Raw genomic sequence first — 18,630 nt, 5'->3', positions numbered from 1 at the left:
TTCTGTACATGAAAGTGGTATCATATCAGATTAGCTCCTTGTTCATGTATATATTTCAAGATAAAGGGACAGCTATTGTTTTCAGCAGCAGCAACCAGCATTCACATTGAATTCAAAGTCTCTGTATAGCTGTAACAGAGATGGGAAGCTTTTCTTAATTGAATACATCTAATTTCCTTGAAGTATTTAGGGCTTGTCACTGTCTAAGTGAACCCAAGATGCTGACAAATATGCAAGTCATTTGTAAAGCAGTTAAAGTACAGGACATATATATATATATATAAGTAGAGACATTATTCTGATTAGAAAATAATCTTGTATTAATAATAAGTCTTCCTGTTGTAAAACTCTTTCTAAATATAGTAATACTCAGAATGGGAACCGGGGAGATTTCAGGATGCCGTTTCATTATTCCCAATCAGCTTTACTATAAACAGACTCTGCAAATTTTCAGTGTCAGCGTATAGCTCAGGTAAACCTGAGCTCATATTTGCACTTAAAGTACCCGAATGTTTGCTGAGGAATTGTCCATGGCGTGTTTCTGTTTTTAAGATGATGTGTGTTACATTAGGTATTTTGGATGGTACCCATTAGCATAAGCCCTTCTGTGTTTGAAAATATTTTTTGTCGCTGGAGTTTATAAGTCTGGTTTAGTCTTTATGTTTGTTTAAACTACAGATCAGTAAATGGCTGAGATGTGTATTACATTTCAGGGTTTCTTCCTGATGTGTTGTATGTATTGTTGTTCAGATCCCTGTGTGGTCTGGTCACTCTATATATTATTTCAATGAAATAGCTAATGACAAGCTGGTTGCTTAACGAAGTGCTTTCATGGCACCTTATTGAGGAGGGAGGATCTTTTTCTGGCAGTTGAAGACTAGCATAACAATATCTAGTGTAATTTCTCCCTTGGAACCTACATACAGTAAGTCATCTGTGTAGTAAACTCATGTCCAGGAAGCCTGAATTAATAACCTCTGGGTCAGCCTCACAAATTTTTCATTATTTCAAATACTTTCTCCTGTTGCTTAAGCCTTTTCTTCAAGACGACGCTGAATTGCAGTGGGTAGATGGCTTACGACCGGTGTTTTTCAGGGAAGGCTGTTGGCATTACATGTCATTTTTGTCACAGACTTGACATGAAGCAAGCACAGAAGAGACATGAAATATAGTAATTGTCCGTTAGAATAACCATTTAAAAACATTAAGTATGATTATATTTTTATGAATTTTGTTTTAGCTGTGACAATAAGCTCAGAGCCAACATATTGAACTGATAAATCTTTTCTATAAGAGAGAACATTATATTTGTACTAATCTCTGTTTCTACAATAAATGCTTGAAGGCAACGTAGGATTTTCCTGCAAATCATCATTAACAACTTATAATCTTTTTACATTCAGCTCTTCTCCTTCAATGTAGACACACGCAGGGGAATTTATAGATCTGTATATCATGTTTTCTATTAAAGAATAGTAACAATTAAGAAAAAAACTCCTGTGTGTATGTCCTTAAAAATGTCATTCTTCATGTGATGTTCTGGGAACAAAAGCAGCAGAATCTTAGATAAACATCTGGTAGGAATGAAGGGTTCTTCATGTTTTCTGCTAGATGAGCATTTCAGACTCATTTGTGACTGAATGATCACTGTATTCTCCCTCATGTCTTCTTGTTTTCAATTTATTCTTTAGCAGAGACAGGAAGGGAGCAGTGAAATAGGAAATTAGGATGTTTAGAGAGAGTAACTAAAGAGAGCTGCAAAATGGTTTTTAATTTGTTTAGATGGCTGAGAGGCCTCTACGTGTGTGATCTTCCCTGCTGAGCTGGGGGAAACGCATAAAGACACGGTGTACCCAGTCTGGACTGCCATCGTCCCCTGGGGCTGCCTCGACTCTCAGCGGGTCGCTTCACGCAAGGCCCTTCCTAGGGATGGTTCTTGGATTCTTCAGAGCCTTTGGAAGATGTTATCTCTCCCACCTCTTTAGCCTGTGCTTCTGATGCTTGTAAACAAGACCGGGAAGCAAGCTAGACTGTGGGGTAGATGGTTCGTAAAGCTGCCAGTTATCCCCTTGCCCAGATGGCGGGGGTCAAGCTAGAATGTTATGTCTTTGGTTGCCTCCATTTGCCTGATCATCTTTTCTAAAAGTGTTTAGCTGTTTTATTCAGAATAGGTAAAAGCGGTGCGCAAATTACAGCTGGAACATAGAAAATGATAATGTTTCTGGAAATCTAAATGGTTTCTTCAGTTGCTTTCCCAGAGCCTTACGCTACGCTATGGTTTGACCGTAGCTCTGGAGTGATGTGTAGCGGTACAATAGCAACGCAGCCTGCAGCTCAGGAAGCATACTAGCGAATTGTTCCATCAGTATCTGGGATTTTAATGTAGTGAAGAAATAGTCGTACAGATTCCACGTAGTTTCATGGTGTTGCTCTGACAGGTTCAGTTTATGTAATGTTGCTCCTTTATTGCTGCTGTTATATTTATCGTTGTTATCCTGTCCTTGCTCCATACGAAGAATGGTTAAAAGTTGAGAACAAGAAGAGACCATTTTTATATTTCATAATCTTAACTCTTGGACTGTACTTATTCACACAAGTTCAGGAAGTGAATAGCATGCTGGAGTTCATTTTACCTACACATGTATTTTGCGATATCCAAGTTCTTAAGCTGCCCCTCTGTCCATCCTCCCGCCGTCCCCCAGCCGAGCTCCCAGCCCAGATTTAAACTAGTATTTGAGGCAAATCTGCCTCAGCTGGTTTATGCGATCTCTGATTTCTCGATCTAGGACTCAGGCTTGTTGAAAGGAGTCAAGAAAAGACTTAGAGTACCCCCCACCCCCCCGAACTATGTGACTTGGGAGACATGTGTTTCTTTTATTGAATTAACTCATCGTCATGGTCTTGTTATTTCAACTGTGGGCTTAGCTGACCAAATTTCTATATTGCATGAGAGAGTCATTAATCATTTGAAGAGGATTTGTATACATTCAGTTGCTCAACATCTCATCTCTCACTTTACTCCCAAATAAATTCAATAATGTTGCATGTGTTCTTTTGCTTTCCTTTGTGTAGTCAATAGTATTAATTTAACCTCCTACGTATGGCGGGTGGTTGGGAGTGACAAAACAAACCTTGGGTTGCACTGAGCACCGTGAAATTTTATTCTGTTCTAGTTCTTCAGTATTTAATTATTTTGATTATCCCCTGTTGGTATGAAGAAAAATATCTGGTAAAGTACATGTTTAATTCATCATTCAGAGCCACACTTAGTGTTCAGATGTTGTTGACTGCTGGATATGAACTTGTCATTACTTTCTGTCTTGTTAGGGACAGTTATTGACCCCCAACCCAGCAAAACACCATCTATAGGCTGGCTGCTGTCCCTGGGCATATCTTCTGGAGGAGACGGTACGGCTCTGGCCGAGTGCGGAGCAGCATTGTATGCGTGCCTCAGACTGTGAAGAGTCTGGCTTAAAGTGGCCTCTCATGGGACACGGAGAAGATGCGGAGCTTGAGAAATATTTTTTTCTTCCTGCTTGAAAGTAGGAATGAAGTACTTAGGGCACAGGATTGTAAAAAGGCACAAAGAAGTCAGATACGTCGCCACTGATAATTAGAAGCAGCCTTGAGGTTGTCATCAACCTGAATGTGTCAGATGAGCTGAACGTGCATGGAGCTAAACTGATTTCACTAAAACTTTTCAGCTTATCCGTTTGTGAAATAGTTTGCTTTTCTATTTCTGTAGCATATCTTCAACTGTATGGAGAGCTTTTGAATGTTCTGTATTGAATGCCATTCATTGTTTACCTTGCGGTAAAATGGAAAACTTGAGAAAAGATTACTGCATTGATTTTGAAGCCAGCCTGTAATTTTGGTATTTTCTCTTACAGAATATTCTTTTACAGAATTATTTGATAGAAGTTGTTGATCCTGCCTCTTCGGTGCTTGATATGATCTACAGGGGCTTAAGAGAAATGAAGGAGTCCTGTGCTTCTAGCTAGTAATGAAAATGGTGTTAAATACGAGGCAAAGTCTTGCAGATATTTTGCATCTATAAGATGCACAAATGATACAATTTGTTTTAAAAGGTCAGCCCCATAAAACTGGTTTTGGAAATACTTGTGTTAGTGGACTTTAGCGGGAAGAAATCCATTGATTGTTGGCTTGAGACACACAGCTTTTTTCGGAAAAGGACTGAGAGGGTAAATGCAACAAACTTTAAATTGCACTTGATGCATCTTTCAAATGTGTCAGGTGCCTTCACAATACTGTTCGAGTTTAAAATGTGCCTTATGCCCTTATAACCTTATGCCCAGAGCATGGCCAGTAAAAGTCAGGAGTTAATTCCATAAAAACACACGCCTGCTTGATTTTTGCTTCTTTTCCCAGTTGCTGAAAAACAATGATCCCCTCCCCCCACTTTTTTCAGTAAGCGTTTAAAAAAAATAAAATAAATCAAGGTGCTGTTTTTGTTATGTGTCAAACTGCATTTCTATTTTTGTCTTTAGACTTTAAAAGAGAAGAGCAGCTGAAAGCTTGCTCCGGGGAGTGTCAGTGCGTCTTAACCGCCCAACAAACCTGCAGAGGTGTTTGCAGCTGCCCCCGGCATCCCGACAGCCTCTCGGCATGTCTTTTCCTGTAGGTGTTTTGCATCTGCGTTTTGGCCATGCCCACATCAGTGGGATAATGCTTCTAATCTAAAAATGAAATGAGGCATAGTGAGGGTTTTCAATGCTCTGAAAAATATTAATTTATTACTGTGTAATGTTGTGTCTCTGTTTCCTTAGTCTGAAAAGGGTCATCACCTTTACTGTAGCATGGAAGTAATGGCAAGCTTGATACAAATGTGTTCAAAAATGTTTTAACATCCTCCAAGTGTTCGGGAGTGCTTATTAGTTTTCCCTCGTTTTCTTTGCTCTCGCACAGAGCTTTTCCTTTTGGAGAGAAAAGCTTTAGGCTAATTGCTCCTTCTTCCATAGTGTGCTTTAAATAACACTCGCGTTTATTAGCAAGAAAAAGGAGCCTCTTCTATTAGTATATTTCTGAACGGGAAGCATTAAGTGTGGATTCTCCGCTGTGTTCCGTTGGGAGGGTGGGACCTCAGCAGCCGCGCGGAGCCACGGGAGCTCTGCCAAGGCTGGGCTGGAACCGCAGGAGGGAGCCTTTCGGGGGCAGCTGCGACGGGGCTCCCCCAGCCCCAGAAGCGTCCTGTCGTGTTCGCTCGGCAATGTGTGCAGGAGATGATAAGCCTTATCAAAAGGCCGCACTGCTGTACTGGTAGATTTTTTTCCAGGTTGGGGATTTTTGCCGGTTTATTGTTTCAAAGCATTAGAGCGTAAGCTCATTGACTGGGGTGCAGCCTTTCTGGTAATTACTTGGTTTTGAAATGCTCAACCTTCCCAAATGCACAGACTCTACCGTTAGTGTATTCTGGTTACAAGACGATTCACTTAAGTCTTGAAATTCTTGGTTAAAGTTGCTGTAGAAATGTTCAGTAAGTTTTCCTCGTGGTTCACCAGCTCTGTGGGAGCGCAGCTGGCTCTGAATTGACTTACCGAGGTAACGGGTATCTTTTAACATACGGCCGTTGGGAGAAGGGAGAAATCGCAGTGCCCCCCGAGTAGGGATGTGTTTTGCTCTTTAGCAGCAAGTGTGCCCGGGAGGTTTCTGCGTGCACGAGAATGGACGCGCTGAACACGTGCCTTTCTGGCCTCAGTGAAAACATTCCATCTCCGTAAGGCTTGTGAGGCAGGTGTCCAAAACGTCAAACCGAAAGCCTGCTAGGGAAACCTTCTCTCCTCCTTGTGTTTACTAAATTTAAGTGACCAAGGAGTTTTTGTTCAGCCTTGTGACAAAGAAAAGAATCTTGTGAGCTTTTGTATGTAAAAATAGAGATTTTTAAAGTTATTTATCTATAAAGCAAAAGGAGGCTTCATCTGCTACTTGTAACCTAAACTGACTCTTTTTATCTTTAGGGTATGACTTAAAATAGCCATCATAATTACTTACTGCTTGCCACTTTCAATGAGTCAGTTAATCCTTACAAGACCTCTGAGACCTTGATGTGTTATCAATTTACGTGCTGGTATAATTGATTTTATACTATAATAAAGTATTACTTAACCTGTTTTGAGACAATTTTAATAGGGTGATCATATTGGGAGGGAATGGATAGCCTGGGGAAAGGTCATCTTAATCTGATTGTGTAGAAAACAAATTAGTTGTTTTTGCAAGGATGCAAGTAACACTTCTGTCCTATTGCCATGGTTAGAGAGGGGCTGATCGCAACATTTCAAATCCCAGGTGTTTGCTGAGCCTTGCTGTTATAAAGATGTGAAAAAAAAGGGGAAAAAAGTATCGGAAGTTCCTACAGAGGAGCAAGTACAACCTTTCAGGGAGTAATCCAAAATTACAAAGATTGTATCTTACCACAAGAGATGCCAGTTTTCTCAATTTAAAAGCTTTTTAAAAATCAGAACAGTATTTATTGAGGCAGTTTGCTTTTACGACCTTCTATCCTTGCTCGCTAAACACCAGACTAAGTACTTGAATACAAGAGCTTTAATCATATGCTTCAAAACATAAATTCTCCTTACTGGACAACTGTCGGAAGAGATGTTTTTGAGCCTTAGAAACTGATAGGCATTCAGACATCTGCTGCTTTGTTAGCACATGAATACCAGAGTGGAGACTGTTGTCAATGCGTTTTGTAGTAGGAAAGCCTCCCTCAGAGTGGATAACCTTTCTCATTTTGCTTTTCATGTGTCGTGAACGTTTCTGCCCTCTCAGGGATGTGTCCTGCTTGTCAGTCTTGAGAAAAGAATCTTCCTTTTTTTTTTCTTTTTTTTTTTTTTTAACTCCCTGTTGGTAGTAGTTACTTTGCTGAAACTCTCATAGTTGTTCATTATTGTTCAAAGTGTTCAAATTATTGTTCATTTCTAGCTACCTGTGCTCTTTAATGCTAGGTTTTGCTTTCGTCTTAACTTTGCATGTTATTTGCTACTTTTTCATTTTCTCTCTGCTAGCATTTTGGAGTTCAACGCGAATGTGGTAAACCTTCCTTGAATGAGCGTCTTCCAAAGACCTCCAGCTTTGTCTTTAGATGGGCTGTATGGTTGCACAAACACTGTGGAAATGGTTCTCGTGTAGTGAAAAATTATCTGTGTAACCCCAGTACTCCTGTAGTGCTGGCCCATTAGTGCAGATCATTCCCAGGTGTGTTCTCACACCTTCCTAGTCCTCTTAGCTCTGGGAATGGGACTTTTTTAGTGCTGTCTTGCTAAAAACACTTTTGAGAGCCTTTTAGGGCCTTTTTGGGAAAAAAAAAAAAAAATTCTATACTATAGAAAAAAATATATATCAAGCTAAAACTGTGGCTTGCATTGTTTCATACTATTAAAACAAACCACTTGGTTTTAAAATAAGATGAAACCAACTGATATATGTTTACCTTCATGTGCCAAGTACTCTGTAAGTTCCAAAGGCAAGTTGCATTAGAATGTATCTTTCTTTTAAATTGCGCAGTAAATATTTATATTTAAATAAATATGCTGTTTACAATGTTAACAAATATTTGCTAAATAATTTAAGCATCACAAGATATTTGTTTACAGTAAGAGAAATGTCAATGGAAATAGAGAATGTCACTCATCTACCACAGTTCATACAATGCTGCAATTGTGCAAGACACGCAATACTTTTCAGTGTTGTATGTGAATTACTGATGTCTGTCTCGGCAAAGTATCCATTGTAATCCAGGTGCTTGTCTGCTTGAGAAATCATGCCAAAATAAGTGGCTAAACTGGAACAGATAGCCTCAGAGTTTCTTTCTTGCCTTGCAGATCAGTTCTCCTCTGCAACCTACTGCTGTGGTTCTCATTGCGTACCACAAACTTTGTGCTTCCCCACGATTTTTCGATGACGCCTTTTGAATGGATTCATTTTTGTCATCATTAACGTAGGTCTGTGTCAGCCAGCGTAAGAGATCCTACAGCGCTTGTGTATTGTGGCTCAGGCTACCTTACGGTGTTTTAAAACAAAGCTTGCCTTTGCCAGTCAGCCTGCCTGAACCTGTAAAACAATTAACAGCCCCGCGAGTCTCAGGCTAGCGGCCGACCAGTAGGTAAGAGCAGCCCGGGGTCCTGCAGACCGTTAGCAACGTGGTTCTTTGGGATGGCTCAAATATGGTCAGCTCCTTGGTGAGGAGGAATGGTCCGGCGCTTGTTCTGTTGAGCACGACTGATCAGTTTATGTTGGTTTGCATTGGGAATGCTTTCTTTGCAAGGGTAAAACATTAGGATCACATGAAAGCTGAGATTCCTATTTGTCCCCAGTTTTTATGACCTTGCTCTAGGTCGTCTTCGTTGTGGTACAATGGGGGCTCTCAAAATGGTTGATCAGACGTTCAGAATGATGCAGATGCTGCTAAGGAACGTACTAGCAAAAACCCCAATGTATTTACTTGAGCAAATTTAAATGCACAAAAGTATAAACGTCAATGTCTGGATCTTGAGATGCATATAATAGATTACAGGAATGACATTTCCCGACTGTTTTTTCTCTAGTTCATTGCTCACCGTGCAAGTCTGTATGGAAGGTTAGTGTAGACTCACCTGTTGGCCAAGTCACAGTAGAGCCCGGCTGTGCTCCCAACCTGGATAATTATTTTGTTATTTATCAGACTAATAACTCTTCGGCACGTTATATTGTGCACACTCAGAACTCGCCTAGTTAAGGTTACATCAAAGATCGACCTCCATTGACAAGATTAAATTGAAGTCATTTTCTGTTAGAGCTTAGCAGGTAGAGTATTTGTGTTGTCAGCAAACAGGACTTGATCCTCTTTCCCTTGGGCATTATCTCCAATGCAGTGTCAGAATGCCAGGTGGATTTACTTTAATATTTTTTTTTCCTCCAATTTTTATTTTTAATTTTCCTTCTATCACCTTTCAGCTGTCGCACTCAATAATTTCCTTGGCAGGAAAGTGCCCAAAAGAAGCCACTGTGAAACAGCTCTGCTTAAATGCTGTTCTTTTTCAGTAGTAGTTTTGAGCTGTATATATTTCCTGACGTTTAATCCTTAGAATTTACACAACTGTCTTAAAGATGTAATTTTTGTAGGCTTCTCACTCACAAAAAGCCCCCAACAAACCTAACCCCAAAGCTCCGTAAATCAAACAGAAAAAAACCCAGGAAAATATTAATTTTCTGTAATACCGTAAGGAATGTTTCATGCTACAATTTGCTTTAAAAAATCCCATATAAATAATAATATTTTGTATACACTTGTAGAATTGAAAAGAGAAAATACAGACTCAGACCAATAAATCAGTGAATACTAAATCGACCAAAGAAACAATCAGTCCTAAATACCCTTAATTGTGAAACGAGTGGTTTCATTTATTTAGAATATAGCAGATTTTAATACTTGGCTAGCCTTGCCACTTACAGAATATGATGAATGAGGATGTCTACTAATTAACTCCTTTGGAAAAGGAAATAACACACTGAATGAAAGGAAATAATATTCTTTTGGAGGTGATTGCCATGTATGTTCTGACATTCCTATTTGAAATCTGTCCATTTTTCCTGTAATTTCCAGAGTATTATACAAACCCATGGGCAAAGTAAACTTACATCCTGGAAGTCACGAAGTCTGTGTGTGAATTACTGTAGAAAGTATTCCGTGATACATGACTTACAAGCAGTTAAAGGGGAAGAGTGTATTGCTGCATATTTTCGTACAGAATCTTTTATCCCCAGATATATTCTCCTTTTGCTTAAAATGTAATATCTAAATAGAACTTTTGTGTTAAAATTTGGAGCTAGGTGTTTGCGAATGCTTTCAACGGTGGTGTTTAATAACAAAGCAAACCACCAAAACCCCTTTGACTTCTCTGTGACGATCCTGATTAAGGCTTACAAAGCAACAGCGTGGCTCGTCTGTAGCTCTAGCAGTTGTGGAGGCAATCTCGTGCTCAACAGAGAAGAAGGAAAACAAACCCATGTCTTTAAGGACAAGAAAAGACGCGGTTTGGAAACAAGACGAAACAATCATCCTCACCCTGCTGGTCGCAGCCGTCCAGGGGGCGTGGAGAGGGAGGTGTCTGGCAAGAAAGAAGCATGAAATATAGAATTTTATTTATCACTGTACTCCCAGGGGATGGAATATCAGCCTTTCTTCCCGGCTGAGATACTATCTAATCTATCATGGAAAAGCTACACAGCTTACTTCTTCCTTGCCTGGAATTGGAGTAGGAATGTATTTTACAACAGTCATTAGTGCACGGCTTAATGTTGGAAGGAATATTCTATTTCTTACTAAAATGGGAAATACGAGTTGGGCTTTCAAGCCTTCTGCCAACTGTCTCTGGCTTTTGCAGAAAGGGTGAACTGAAAGAGCTGCTGTCACACGTGGGCGGCAGGCACGCAGAGCAGTTAATGATCCGTGATAAACCTGGATAATAAGCAGAGATGGAGAAGGTTTCTCCCAAACAGAATGAGAACTGAGTTTTCTTGGAAACGACCCCGTTTCTTCATCCTTTTGTTTTTGGTATGACAAGAATCAAATCTGTAACAGTGACATCCCCCAAATGGTATAGAGAAGGGTAACATCTGTGGGTGTGTTAGATAATTCTAACAATTTTTGGAATTAATTAATTACTTAATGAAACGGCAGTGTTATAGAAATTACATGTCAACTCTTTTCTTTACCTCTGGCTCCTGGAGAAAAAAAAAAAAAAAAAAGACTACCTTGGTTTTCCCCAGAAGTTTAGAATTCAGTAGCTGAATACATTTGTGATATGTATGCAGCAGATTATTTGGCTCATCTCAGTATAAACCAATTAAAGTAAAATAACGTTAAGGTCAAATGTTTAATCATGTCAGATCAATTTCTGTTAAATTGATTTTCAAATACTGGCGTGTCTCAGTCTTTGTTATACGTGATTGATTACTGTGTGGAACACTGAACCTGTCTGAATATTTCTGTCATACACAGAAGGTCCTCAAATTCTAGTTAATACACAGTGGCTTATTTCACTGTCATTTAAAATCCAAACTGCAGGTTGGCCATTTTGAAAAACTTAAAAGCTAAAAGAGCAGGATATGGAAAGTTGCTTCCCAAGTAAGCCTCCGTTTAAGATAGTGGTTAAATTATCAAGCTTTTAATGGAGGTGTATAGATTGTAAGATTTGAACTAAGTCTTGTTTTAGTCGAACGAGTTGCGTATCACACTGGGAAACAGCGCTCGTGAAAAGCCTTCTACGGGTTTGTACTTGCTGGTCTGTGTCAGCTCTGTAAATGGTGTGTTATATTTATCCTTGTACGGGTTGTAGAGATGTATGTGATCTATGAATGCCTGAATTTATTTCTAAATGTTATTCATATTGATTTACTCTAGTAATATGCTAGTAATATATTATTCTAGTAATATGGCTAGTTAGGGCAGAGACTTGGATTTAAATTAATGAGATTCTTCAAAGATACAAAACTTTGGTCTCTTTGAGACTTGCCAAGGGTTAAGGTTATTTAAGAGGTTAAGAAGTAGCCTTCACTGTTTGTGGCCTTCAAAGCTTGGTAGAATTTCTGGTTAAACTAGGTCGTAAGGAAATCAATAATTTTATCTAAATTGCTTTTGCTTATCTGGTTATAGTTCTGTACAAAATCGGCCAAATATTCTTCAGGAATCTGTAACAGGCAGACAATGATTTCTTGTTCAAAATAAGTCACTGCTAAGTTTACATATAGTTTTACAAAACCTACTCTGCTGTGCGTTTGTAAAATTCAGCATAAAGCAAATATTTTTCTTTAGGAAATGTCAGCACACATCGGGTAAGCAACAACAGCTTTAATTAATATTCCTGCGAAGTAAAAACTCTTTTAGTTTGTCAAGGCCTAAGTTGAGCACTGATAGCAGTTCTCGAACTGATGGAGATATGCCAAACGGACCATCATTACACAATTGTCCTGGGAATGATCTATATCTAGAGAGCTCTGTGTTAAAATCAGTGCATACATTGTTTTATATGCAGGTTGTTTTCTCGGCTGCCCTTAACGTTTTCGGGGCAGCCAGAGATCTGAGGGAATACGGAGTTTTCTTGGGATGTGTCGATAAATGTGATTTCAGAAAGGTACCTGTACTAGGAGTATAGAAGGAATCTGAGAGACGATACAAATATCTTGTTCTCCTATTCTAGATGGAGATACACGTAAATGTTAATCAATGGATTGATAGATATGTAAAAATATTCAAACCACGTATTTTTATGCTGAACGTGAATTCTGAGTACTGAATGTTGGGTTTCTGTTGCAGTATGAATACTTCAATGCTGTGCTCATAAATGAACGAGATGAAGAAGGAAACTACCTGGAGCTGGGGAAGGAGTTCATTCTAGTGCCAAACGACCACTTCAATAACTTGCCGGTGAACATCAGTCTGAGCGATGTCCAAGTACCCACCAATATGTACAATAAGGGTAAGAAAAGAGCTGTTCCATTTCATCATTCTGCTGGGTGAACGTAAATTAGGAACTTCCTTAGTTTTAAAATGAAGCTGTTGATAACCACATATTGCGTGTGTTTTCCAGATTGCAATTAAACTGAAATTTCAGTGGAAGAGTGTTGAAAGTATGACAGTTTTGTAATATCTTTTGTTCTGTGGCAATTTAGCAATGTAATGCGAACAATGATTTGCGTATTGGACTTGCATGAAATCTGCCATAGAATATGGCACAATATATTTATTTTTATGAATTATTTTCCGGAATCTTCAAACAGATCTTACATTATCACTTACAAGTTATATTCGGTCTTTGCCGAGAGCTAGAAGGGAAAGATACAGGGTAGACGGGAGGGGAAATTTTATGCTTTCAAGCTTCTGGGAGTAATTCTAGCTCTATATGACTGCATACACAGCTGCTGGGAGTTTTTAGGTAATATTTAGGAGGAATAAGCCACATTAAAATTTCTCCTGCCCCAACTATTTCTGATCGGTACTGGGTAGCACATAGCACGAACAAGTGGCTCCATTAGCTATTAGGAACGATGGACTTTAGTCTAAAAACGGGGAATGCAAACTGAAGTCAGGTACCCGCTTACTCATTTTCCTTTTGCTGCTTCCCTTTGAACAGGCAGCAGAATGTTCTAATGTTTACCGTGCTTATGCAGCACCCATCTACTTATTTTTCTCAAGCCAGCAATAAAAGAAAAATTGAAAAGGAAAGCGCCAAAGTTTCCAAACAATGTCTACAGTGTATTTGTCATTGGTCTGTAGAGACCTGCCTAATCTCATTATCTGGTTCCTCTTCCTTGTTTTAACTATACTAAAAGACAGCTAAAAATACATTAAATCCCTTCCTCGTGATACATTCCAGGCTAGCATTTGTGGTAATTGATGCAAGGATATTGTGTAATCACAAGTGGAAAGAGAATTAATTCGGATAGGTTGGGCTAGAAAGAGAAGCAATTGATATGACAGCTTCTCTTCGAAGTTATGATTCAGACTTAAGAATCTTGAGAAGCCAAGAATTGTACAGTAATGTCTTAAATTAGGGATTACAAAATGGCAAAGCTTCCTAGAGAGTATTTGAAAGGTTGCGAAATGATTAATACGGGATATTTTGAAAGGATTTGGAAAATGCTTAAAACTTCTAAAGCTACCAAACTATTTTTTTGTGCAACTGCTAATGTTTATTTAACTGAGCCTGTCTGTCCATTCATTCATTCCAGAATTGCTAAGGAGGAGAAAAAAGGAAAAAAAAAATATGGTTGCAAAAAGATATAGAGGTCAGGCCCTCGTGTCTTTGTGGAGAAGCAAACTGACCTGAGGAGGGAGTTAGTGAGAGCGGTAAAACTAAAGGACCTTCAGTTCCGCGATCTGTGGTACTGCTATGTGTAGAATACACTTTTATACGCTGATTAATTACAGGTAAAGGCTGAAGTCAAAGGGCTTGTTCGTTTGTTTTGGCCTCTAATACAGGGACTGCCTGTAGAGATGGGGAGGATGGAGCTCTGTGATGATTCCTGTTTCCACTTTGTCTAATTCAAACCAGCCAAAAATCATCACTTTATGCAGCTGCGGAAAAACATTTTTTTAGCATTTAAATGTATTCCAACTGCTGAAATCTGGTATGTTGCTGACATTTTCCTTACACGTGGACATGATAGTCTCGGCTTGGAGACTGACAATGTCTGGAAATGTTAGTCTTACCAAGAAGAGGTCTGTACACTTAGGGTTTTTTGCTGCCCGTTTCTTCAGTTCTGGTTCTGTAGTGCGGAGGGGTGATAACAAGTTAGTTAAATCCTAGCCTGAGGATACAGGCAGTAGATATTGATAGGTTTACAACCAAGCATCTGCACAACACCGTTTCTCTAGAAAATACCTGTTGTTCGTTTCCAGGTTATGTTTTGTTTTATTGAAATTAACTAGGCAAAACCACAGCCCAAACTCACAGTTGAAAACAGACAAGCGTGATCATTGAATATTTAAAACAGGACTCTCAAGGCGGCATAGAAAAATGAACTTTTTATTTGTAAGCTAATTCTAAGGGTTTTCCTTCATTTCGGGTTTTTTAGTTATAGAGATATTGATGATTTGCAGTGGGTTCAGAGGAGAGTCGCAGGACTCATCAAAGGGTTTAAAAAATGAGCCTTATACTGAAAGACTCCAGGAGCTCAGTCCACTTATTTTATTTGAGAGATGATTAAAGGATTAATTAGTTGATCTCTAGCGATCTCTAATTAATTACTCATACCATCCCATGTCCACCCCCTCGAGCCGTTAATCAAGACCAGATTCTTTTTTTGCTTGTTTTTGAAATAATACATAGGTTAGAATTAGTTTGGGGAAAGCCTTGTCCTGGTCGGCTCGCACGATCACAGCGACCCCTCCCAGCTGCAGAATCACGGAAGCGAGTGTTTGTGGTCCCTAATGAGGACTCCATTTGTTGGGCTCCACATGAGATTGGCTTAAAAATCATGGTACATGGACACGTTGCTATTCTTGATGTATCTTCTGGCTCTTTCAGCCTCTGCATGGGAAAGCTTAACCGGAAAAGCTTAACAACACAACTAAATAATTCCCATTCTAAGGAAATCATCAAGTTTAGAACCTGAAAATAAAAAGAAAAGTCAGATTTCATAATGTTTATGATGAAATCAAGAAAGCTGAAATACCATAAACATCAAGACTATGATACTAAAATTTAATGTGGAACATTTTGAGAAGGAAAACGAGAGCCAATAAAAAAGGATGCCAACCTAATTTGTAAGCATTCATGTAACGCTGGTGCCATCTTTGAGTACAGATTGCATGCGCCTAATATAAAAGTAGAAAGCAAGGTAAATTAGTGAATTTAATAAAGAATCATAGTTTTGCGTTTACAGTACTCTTGATCATCATTGTAAAATACAAAGAGCAGGTCTGGTTATTGACGTGCTCTTATATTTTCATTGCCCTCTTCTGCACTCCCTCATCCGCACATCAATTAATGTTAGAAAAAGAAAGGTTACTGATCTTTGGAATGTAAAGCTTATGGGGCTTTACACTATTTCAGCATTCCTGTAATGTTCCTATACTGAAGGAATTCAGAACATACCAGCGGGATGTGTGTGCTTTACAGAGAAGTGTGCCTGTCTGTCTGTCGCTACAGAGAGACCTCTCGGTGCTGGGCAGTTTCACAGCAAGGCTGGCGGTTCATTTAAACTGCAGAACATTCTGATGGAATTGGACACCTTCATTTTTCCTGAAAATGACTGCTTATGATAATGTTTTGCTTTTGAAATGTTTAAGCACACCATCGGGATTCTCAATCTGTCAGTGCATTCTGTTTCTTAGCACAAAGTGTATTCGTTGCCTGTAGTCACAGGATTTGCAAGGCAGTATCCTTTTAAACAATGAATAAATAATTAAGTAAGGAGTTCTGGGGTAACTGTATTAGCAAGCTGTAGCTCGCTCTTCCATCCACAAATCTGGTAACTGGCAATTATCAACTGTGTACAGATTCCTGACAGGGAGTGCAGAAAAAGGCTCCTGGTGAATTGATCAGCTGTATAACGTGGGTATAGTCATAGATGAAAAAGGAAGGGAGGAAGAAAGCTACTTTTTTCATACTAAAGGGAAATTTTACAGTTTTGGAAAGCACAGAATCAGTGTGAATCCAGTTTGGACAATGCAGTACCAAGGCAGAAGTCCAGGTGTGAGAACAAGCGTGTATTAGGCACTGTCTGACTCAGCTGCTGGTGGCTTTTAATATTTTGTTTACGTGGGTTTCATATCAGCACCAAAGTGAGTTTTTGTATCTCTTATTTTTTCTCTCTCTCCTATTATTTTAGAATGTAAGTGATTTGGACACACTACTGTCTCAGACGTATGTGGCATATATCCTTCCATAGGTATACCTTCCCAATATACTCAGATATACCTTTCTACATATCAGTTGGTGTATTTTAAACAGTTATTGTGGAAGAGATTAATAATAATGAAAAATGATTAATGATTTAAAGTTTACACAGTTTCAACAATTGCTTTATTACTTTCTGAGATGCTAGTAGTATATTTAGAAGAACCTAGGAATGTGACATCTAATTAAAAAGTAGGCAGTTGGAATGTGGGCTAGGCTATCTGGCAACCATCCGCCGAGAACATGGTTTCTGGCAGTGGGACTGCCGCTGGGAAAAAGTAGGATTCTGTAATGGATGTATGTACAGGAGGAGATGGTAAACGGAGGCTTCAGAACCCTGAAATCTGGTCTTGCGGGTATTGACAGTGTATAAAAGAAATATGGGGTAGCATTTTACCTTTTGTTAGTATGAGAACGTAGGTAGTCTTAACTTCTTAAAATCCTACATTCTTTGTCCAGAGTACGTGCTGTATCTGAGCTAAGAACCTATTCAGTTTTGTTTCTCCAAGTCTGGGTCACCTCGTATTCACCTACAGCAGTGGAGAGCAATGACATGTTTTCTGCCATTGAGTTTACACTCAGCATTTTTCAAGTTCTTGGAAGAGGCTTATGAGTAATTGGCTAAATGTGGATTTCAGAGGAATGTGGGTGAAAACCAAAGCCAGAGAGAGGGCGAATGTGTCTTGGTGACACACACTCAGACAATTCTAAAATATGGGACTTGTTGAAGAGTGAGGTATAGCATAGTACAGTACCAGCAGGGACACACAGCAGGATCTCATCTGCTTATGTTAGCGTTGTATAAAATCTAGCAAATTCAACAGGATGTTGATAAATGCATTATCTCAATATCAACTGAAAACAGCTCCTGTTTTTGAGCTTTTGCAGTCAGTCTTTGTTTATACGATAAGGTAAACTTTACATTTGTAGTTTGTAGAAAGGGGAGAAGCCCAGGTTCTCTTATTTTCAATACTTCCGACATGTCTAGACGCAAACACTTCCCTTTGCCTTTTAAACTATCTTTCTGTTGTACCCTTAGATCCTCAGCGTTGTGGATGTTTGTATTTTGCAAATTTTACTCTCTCATTCTCCTAGTTAGTTCTCAGTCGTTAAAAAGAGTTAGACTAATTCACTAATTAACATAATCGACTAACTAGTTTAATTCTAATTTTAACAGTAAATTCTCCTGTATCAAGCACTGCTGCAAACTGAAGGGTCAGATTCTTGAAGTCGATGACATTATTGTTGCAAAATCAGTATTAGACTGCAGTTGCCTCTTCCATCCCTAGGAGTGCAAACAGGCTCCTTAGATGCGTCACAGCAGGCACCTGCCCAGCTGGCCGGCTCTTGAATCCTGTTCCGTTTCTGGGGAATTACTCCACTGTTTCTTGACTGTTTCTGGGACTTGAACGTGCAGTACGTTTCCAGAATAACTGTAAAGTGTAAGGATCTGTAGAGATTTAAAGGGACAGATGATGCACTATATGTTTTCTCAAAAAGTATCAAGTCTTTTGTTTAACCACCTTTTGTTGTTACCAAAAATTAAGTAGTTATAATTTTGGATTTTAAGAAGTTCGGTGTCTACGGCCTCTGCTTTGGTAACCAAGGGTAGATAGTAAGATTCTTAGGTATGTAACTCTCTAATTTGATTGCCTTGAACAATTTGGGTTTTTACGTGGGTAAACACTATCTCACTCAGACCTCTAGATACAAATGAATAAAATGGAAAGTGAAGTCACACAGGCTGTTTGCTGTAGAAACAGAAAAACAAGACTAAATGGGTCCTAATCACAGCTGGATAGAAAACCCCACTCTATTTAGAGTAAATGTGCTCAGTGTAATCATTCCTTCACTGTGAGAAATTTAGTTCTAAAGGGAGACTTCTCTGCCTGAGAGGTTTTTTCAAGTATAAAAATACTATTTATTTCTAAAAACCTTATGTCTCCTAAAGTCTTCACTGTGGCTCTGCCTCCAGATTCAGTCTGGACTAAAACGTTACACGCACAAAGAAAACCTTTCTAAATGTTCTTAAAAAATAAAAGTGCCTTTTAGAATGAGGCCAGTTCTACTGTCCTAGTTGGGTATCTGCTACCTCCATTTCCTTTCTTTGTTTTCCCAAGAAGACACAAAGAATGAATGTGGTGGTTCGGGCTGAGCTTTGTACTAACTCTTAGGTGAACCTGCGCGGTGTTGTCCTTGCACCGACTATTTCATTTGTTCCCTTTTAGGC

General features: G+C 39.1%; 1 protein-coding gene across 5 annotated transcripts in view; it reads left to right on the top strand.

Annotated features, from left to right (window-relative positions):
* The window catches only part of CACNA2D3 (calcium voltage-gated channel auxiliary subunit alpha2delta 3), a 551,583-nt gene that overhangs the window by 255,861 nt on the left and 277,092 nt on the right, over positions 1-18,630 (top strand). For all 5 annotated transcript variants that reach the window (XR_010072843.1, XM_063348451.1, XM_063348449.1 and 2 more), the window contains one exon: positions 12,314-12,476. Coding sequence is in view for 4 of the 5 variants with exons in the window: in XM_063348451.1 (XP_063204521.1) it covers positions 12,314-12,476 (163 nt within the window). In the remaining variant the exon portion in view is untranslated. The remainder of the gene's footprint in view (positions 1-12,313; positions 12,477-18,630) is intronic.

The sequence above is a fragment of the Chroicocephalus ridibundus genome, chromosome 10, assembly GCF_963924245.1.
Source record: "Chroicocephalus ridibundus chromosome 10, bChrRid1.1, whole genome shotgun sequence".
In the NCBI taxonomy this organism is placed as follows: Eukaryota; Metazoa; Chordata; class Aves; order Charadriiformes; family Laridae; genus Chroicocephalus; species Chroicocephalus ridibundus.
Note: the sequence above shows the minus strand (reverse complement) of the source record. Positions and strands in the feature narration are given on the sequence as shown.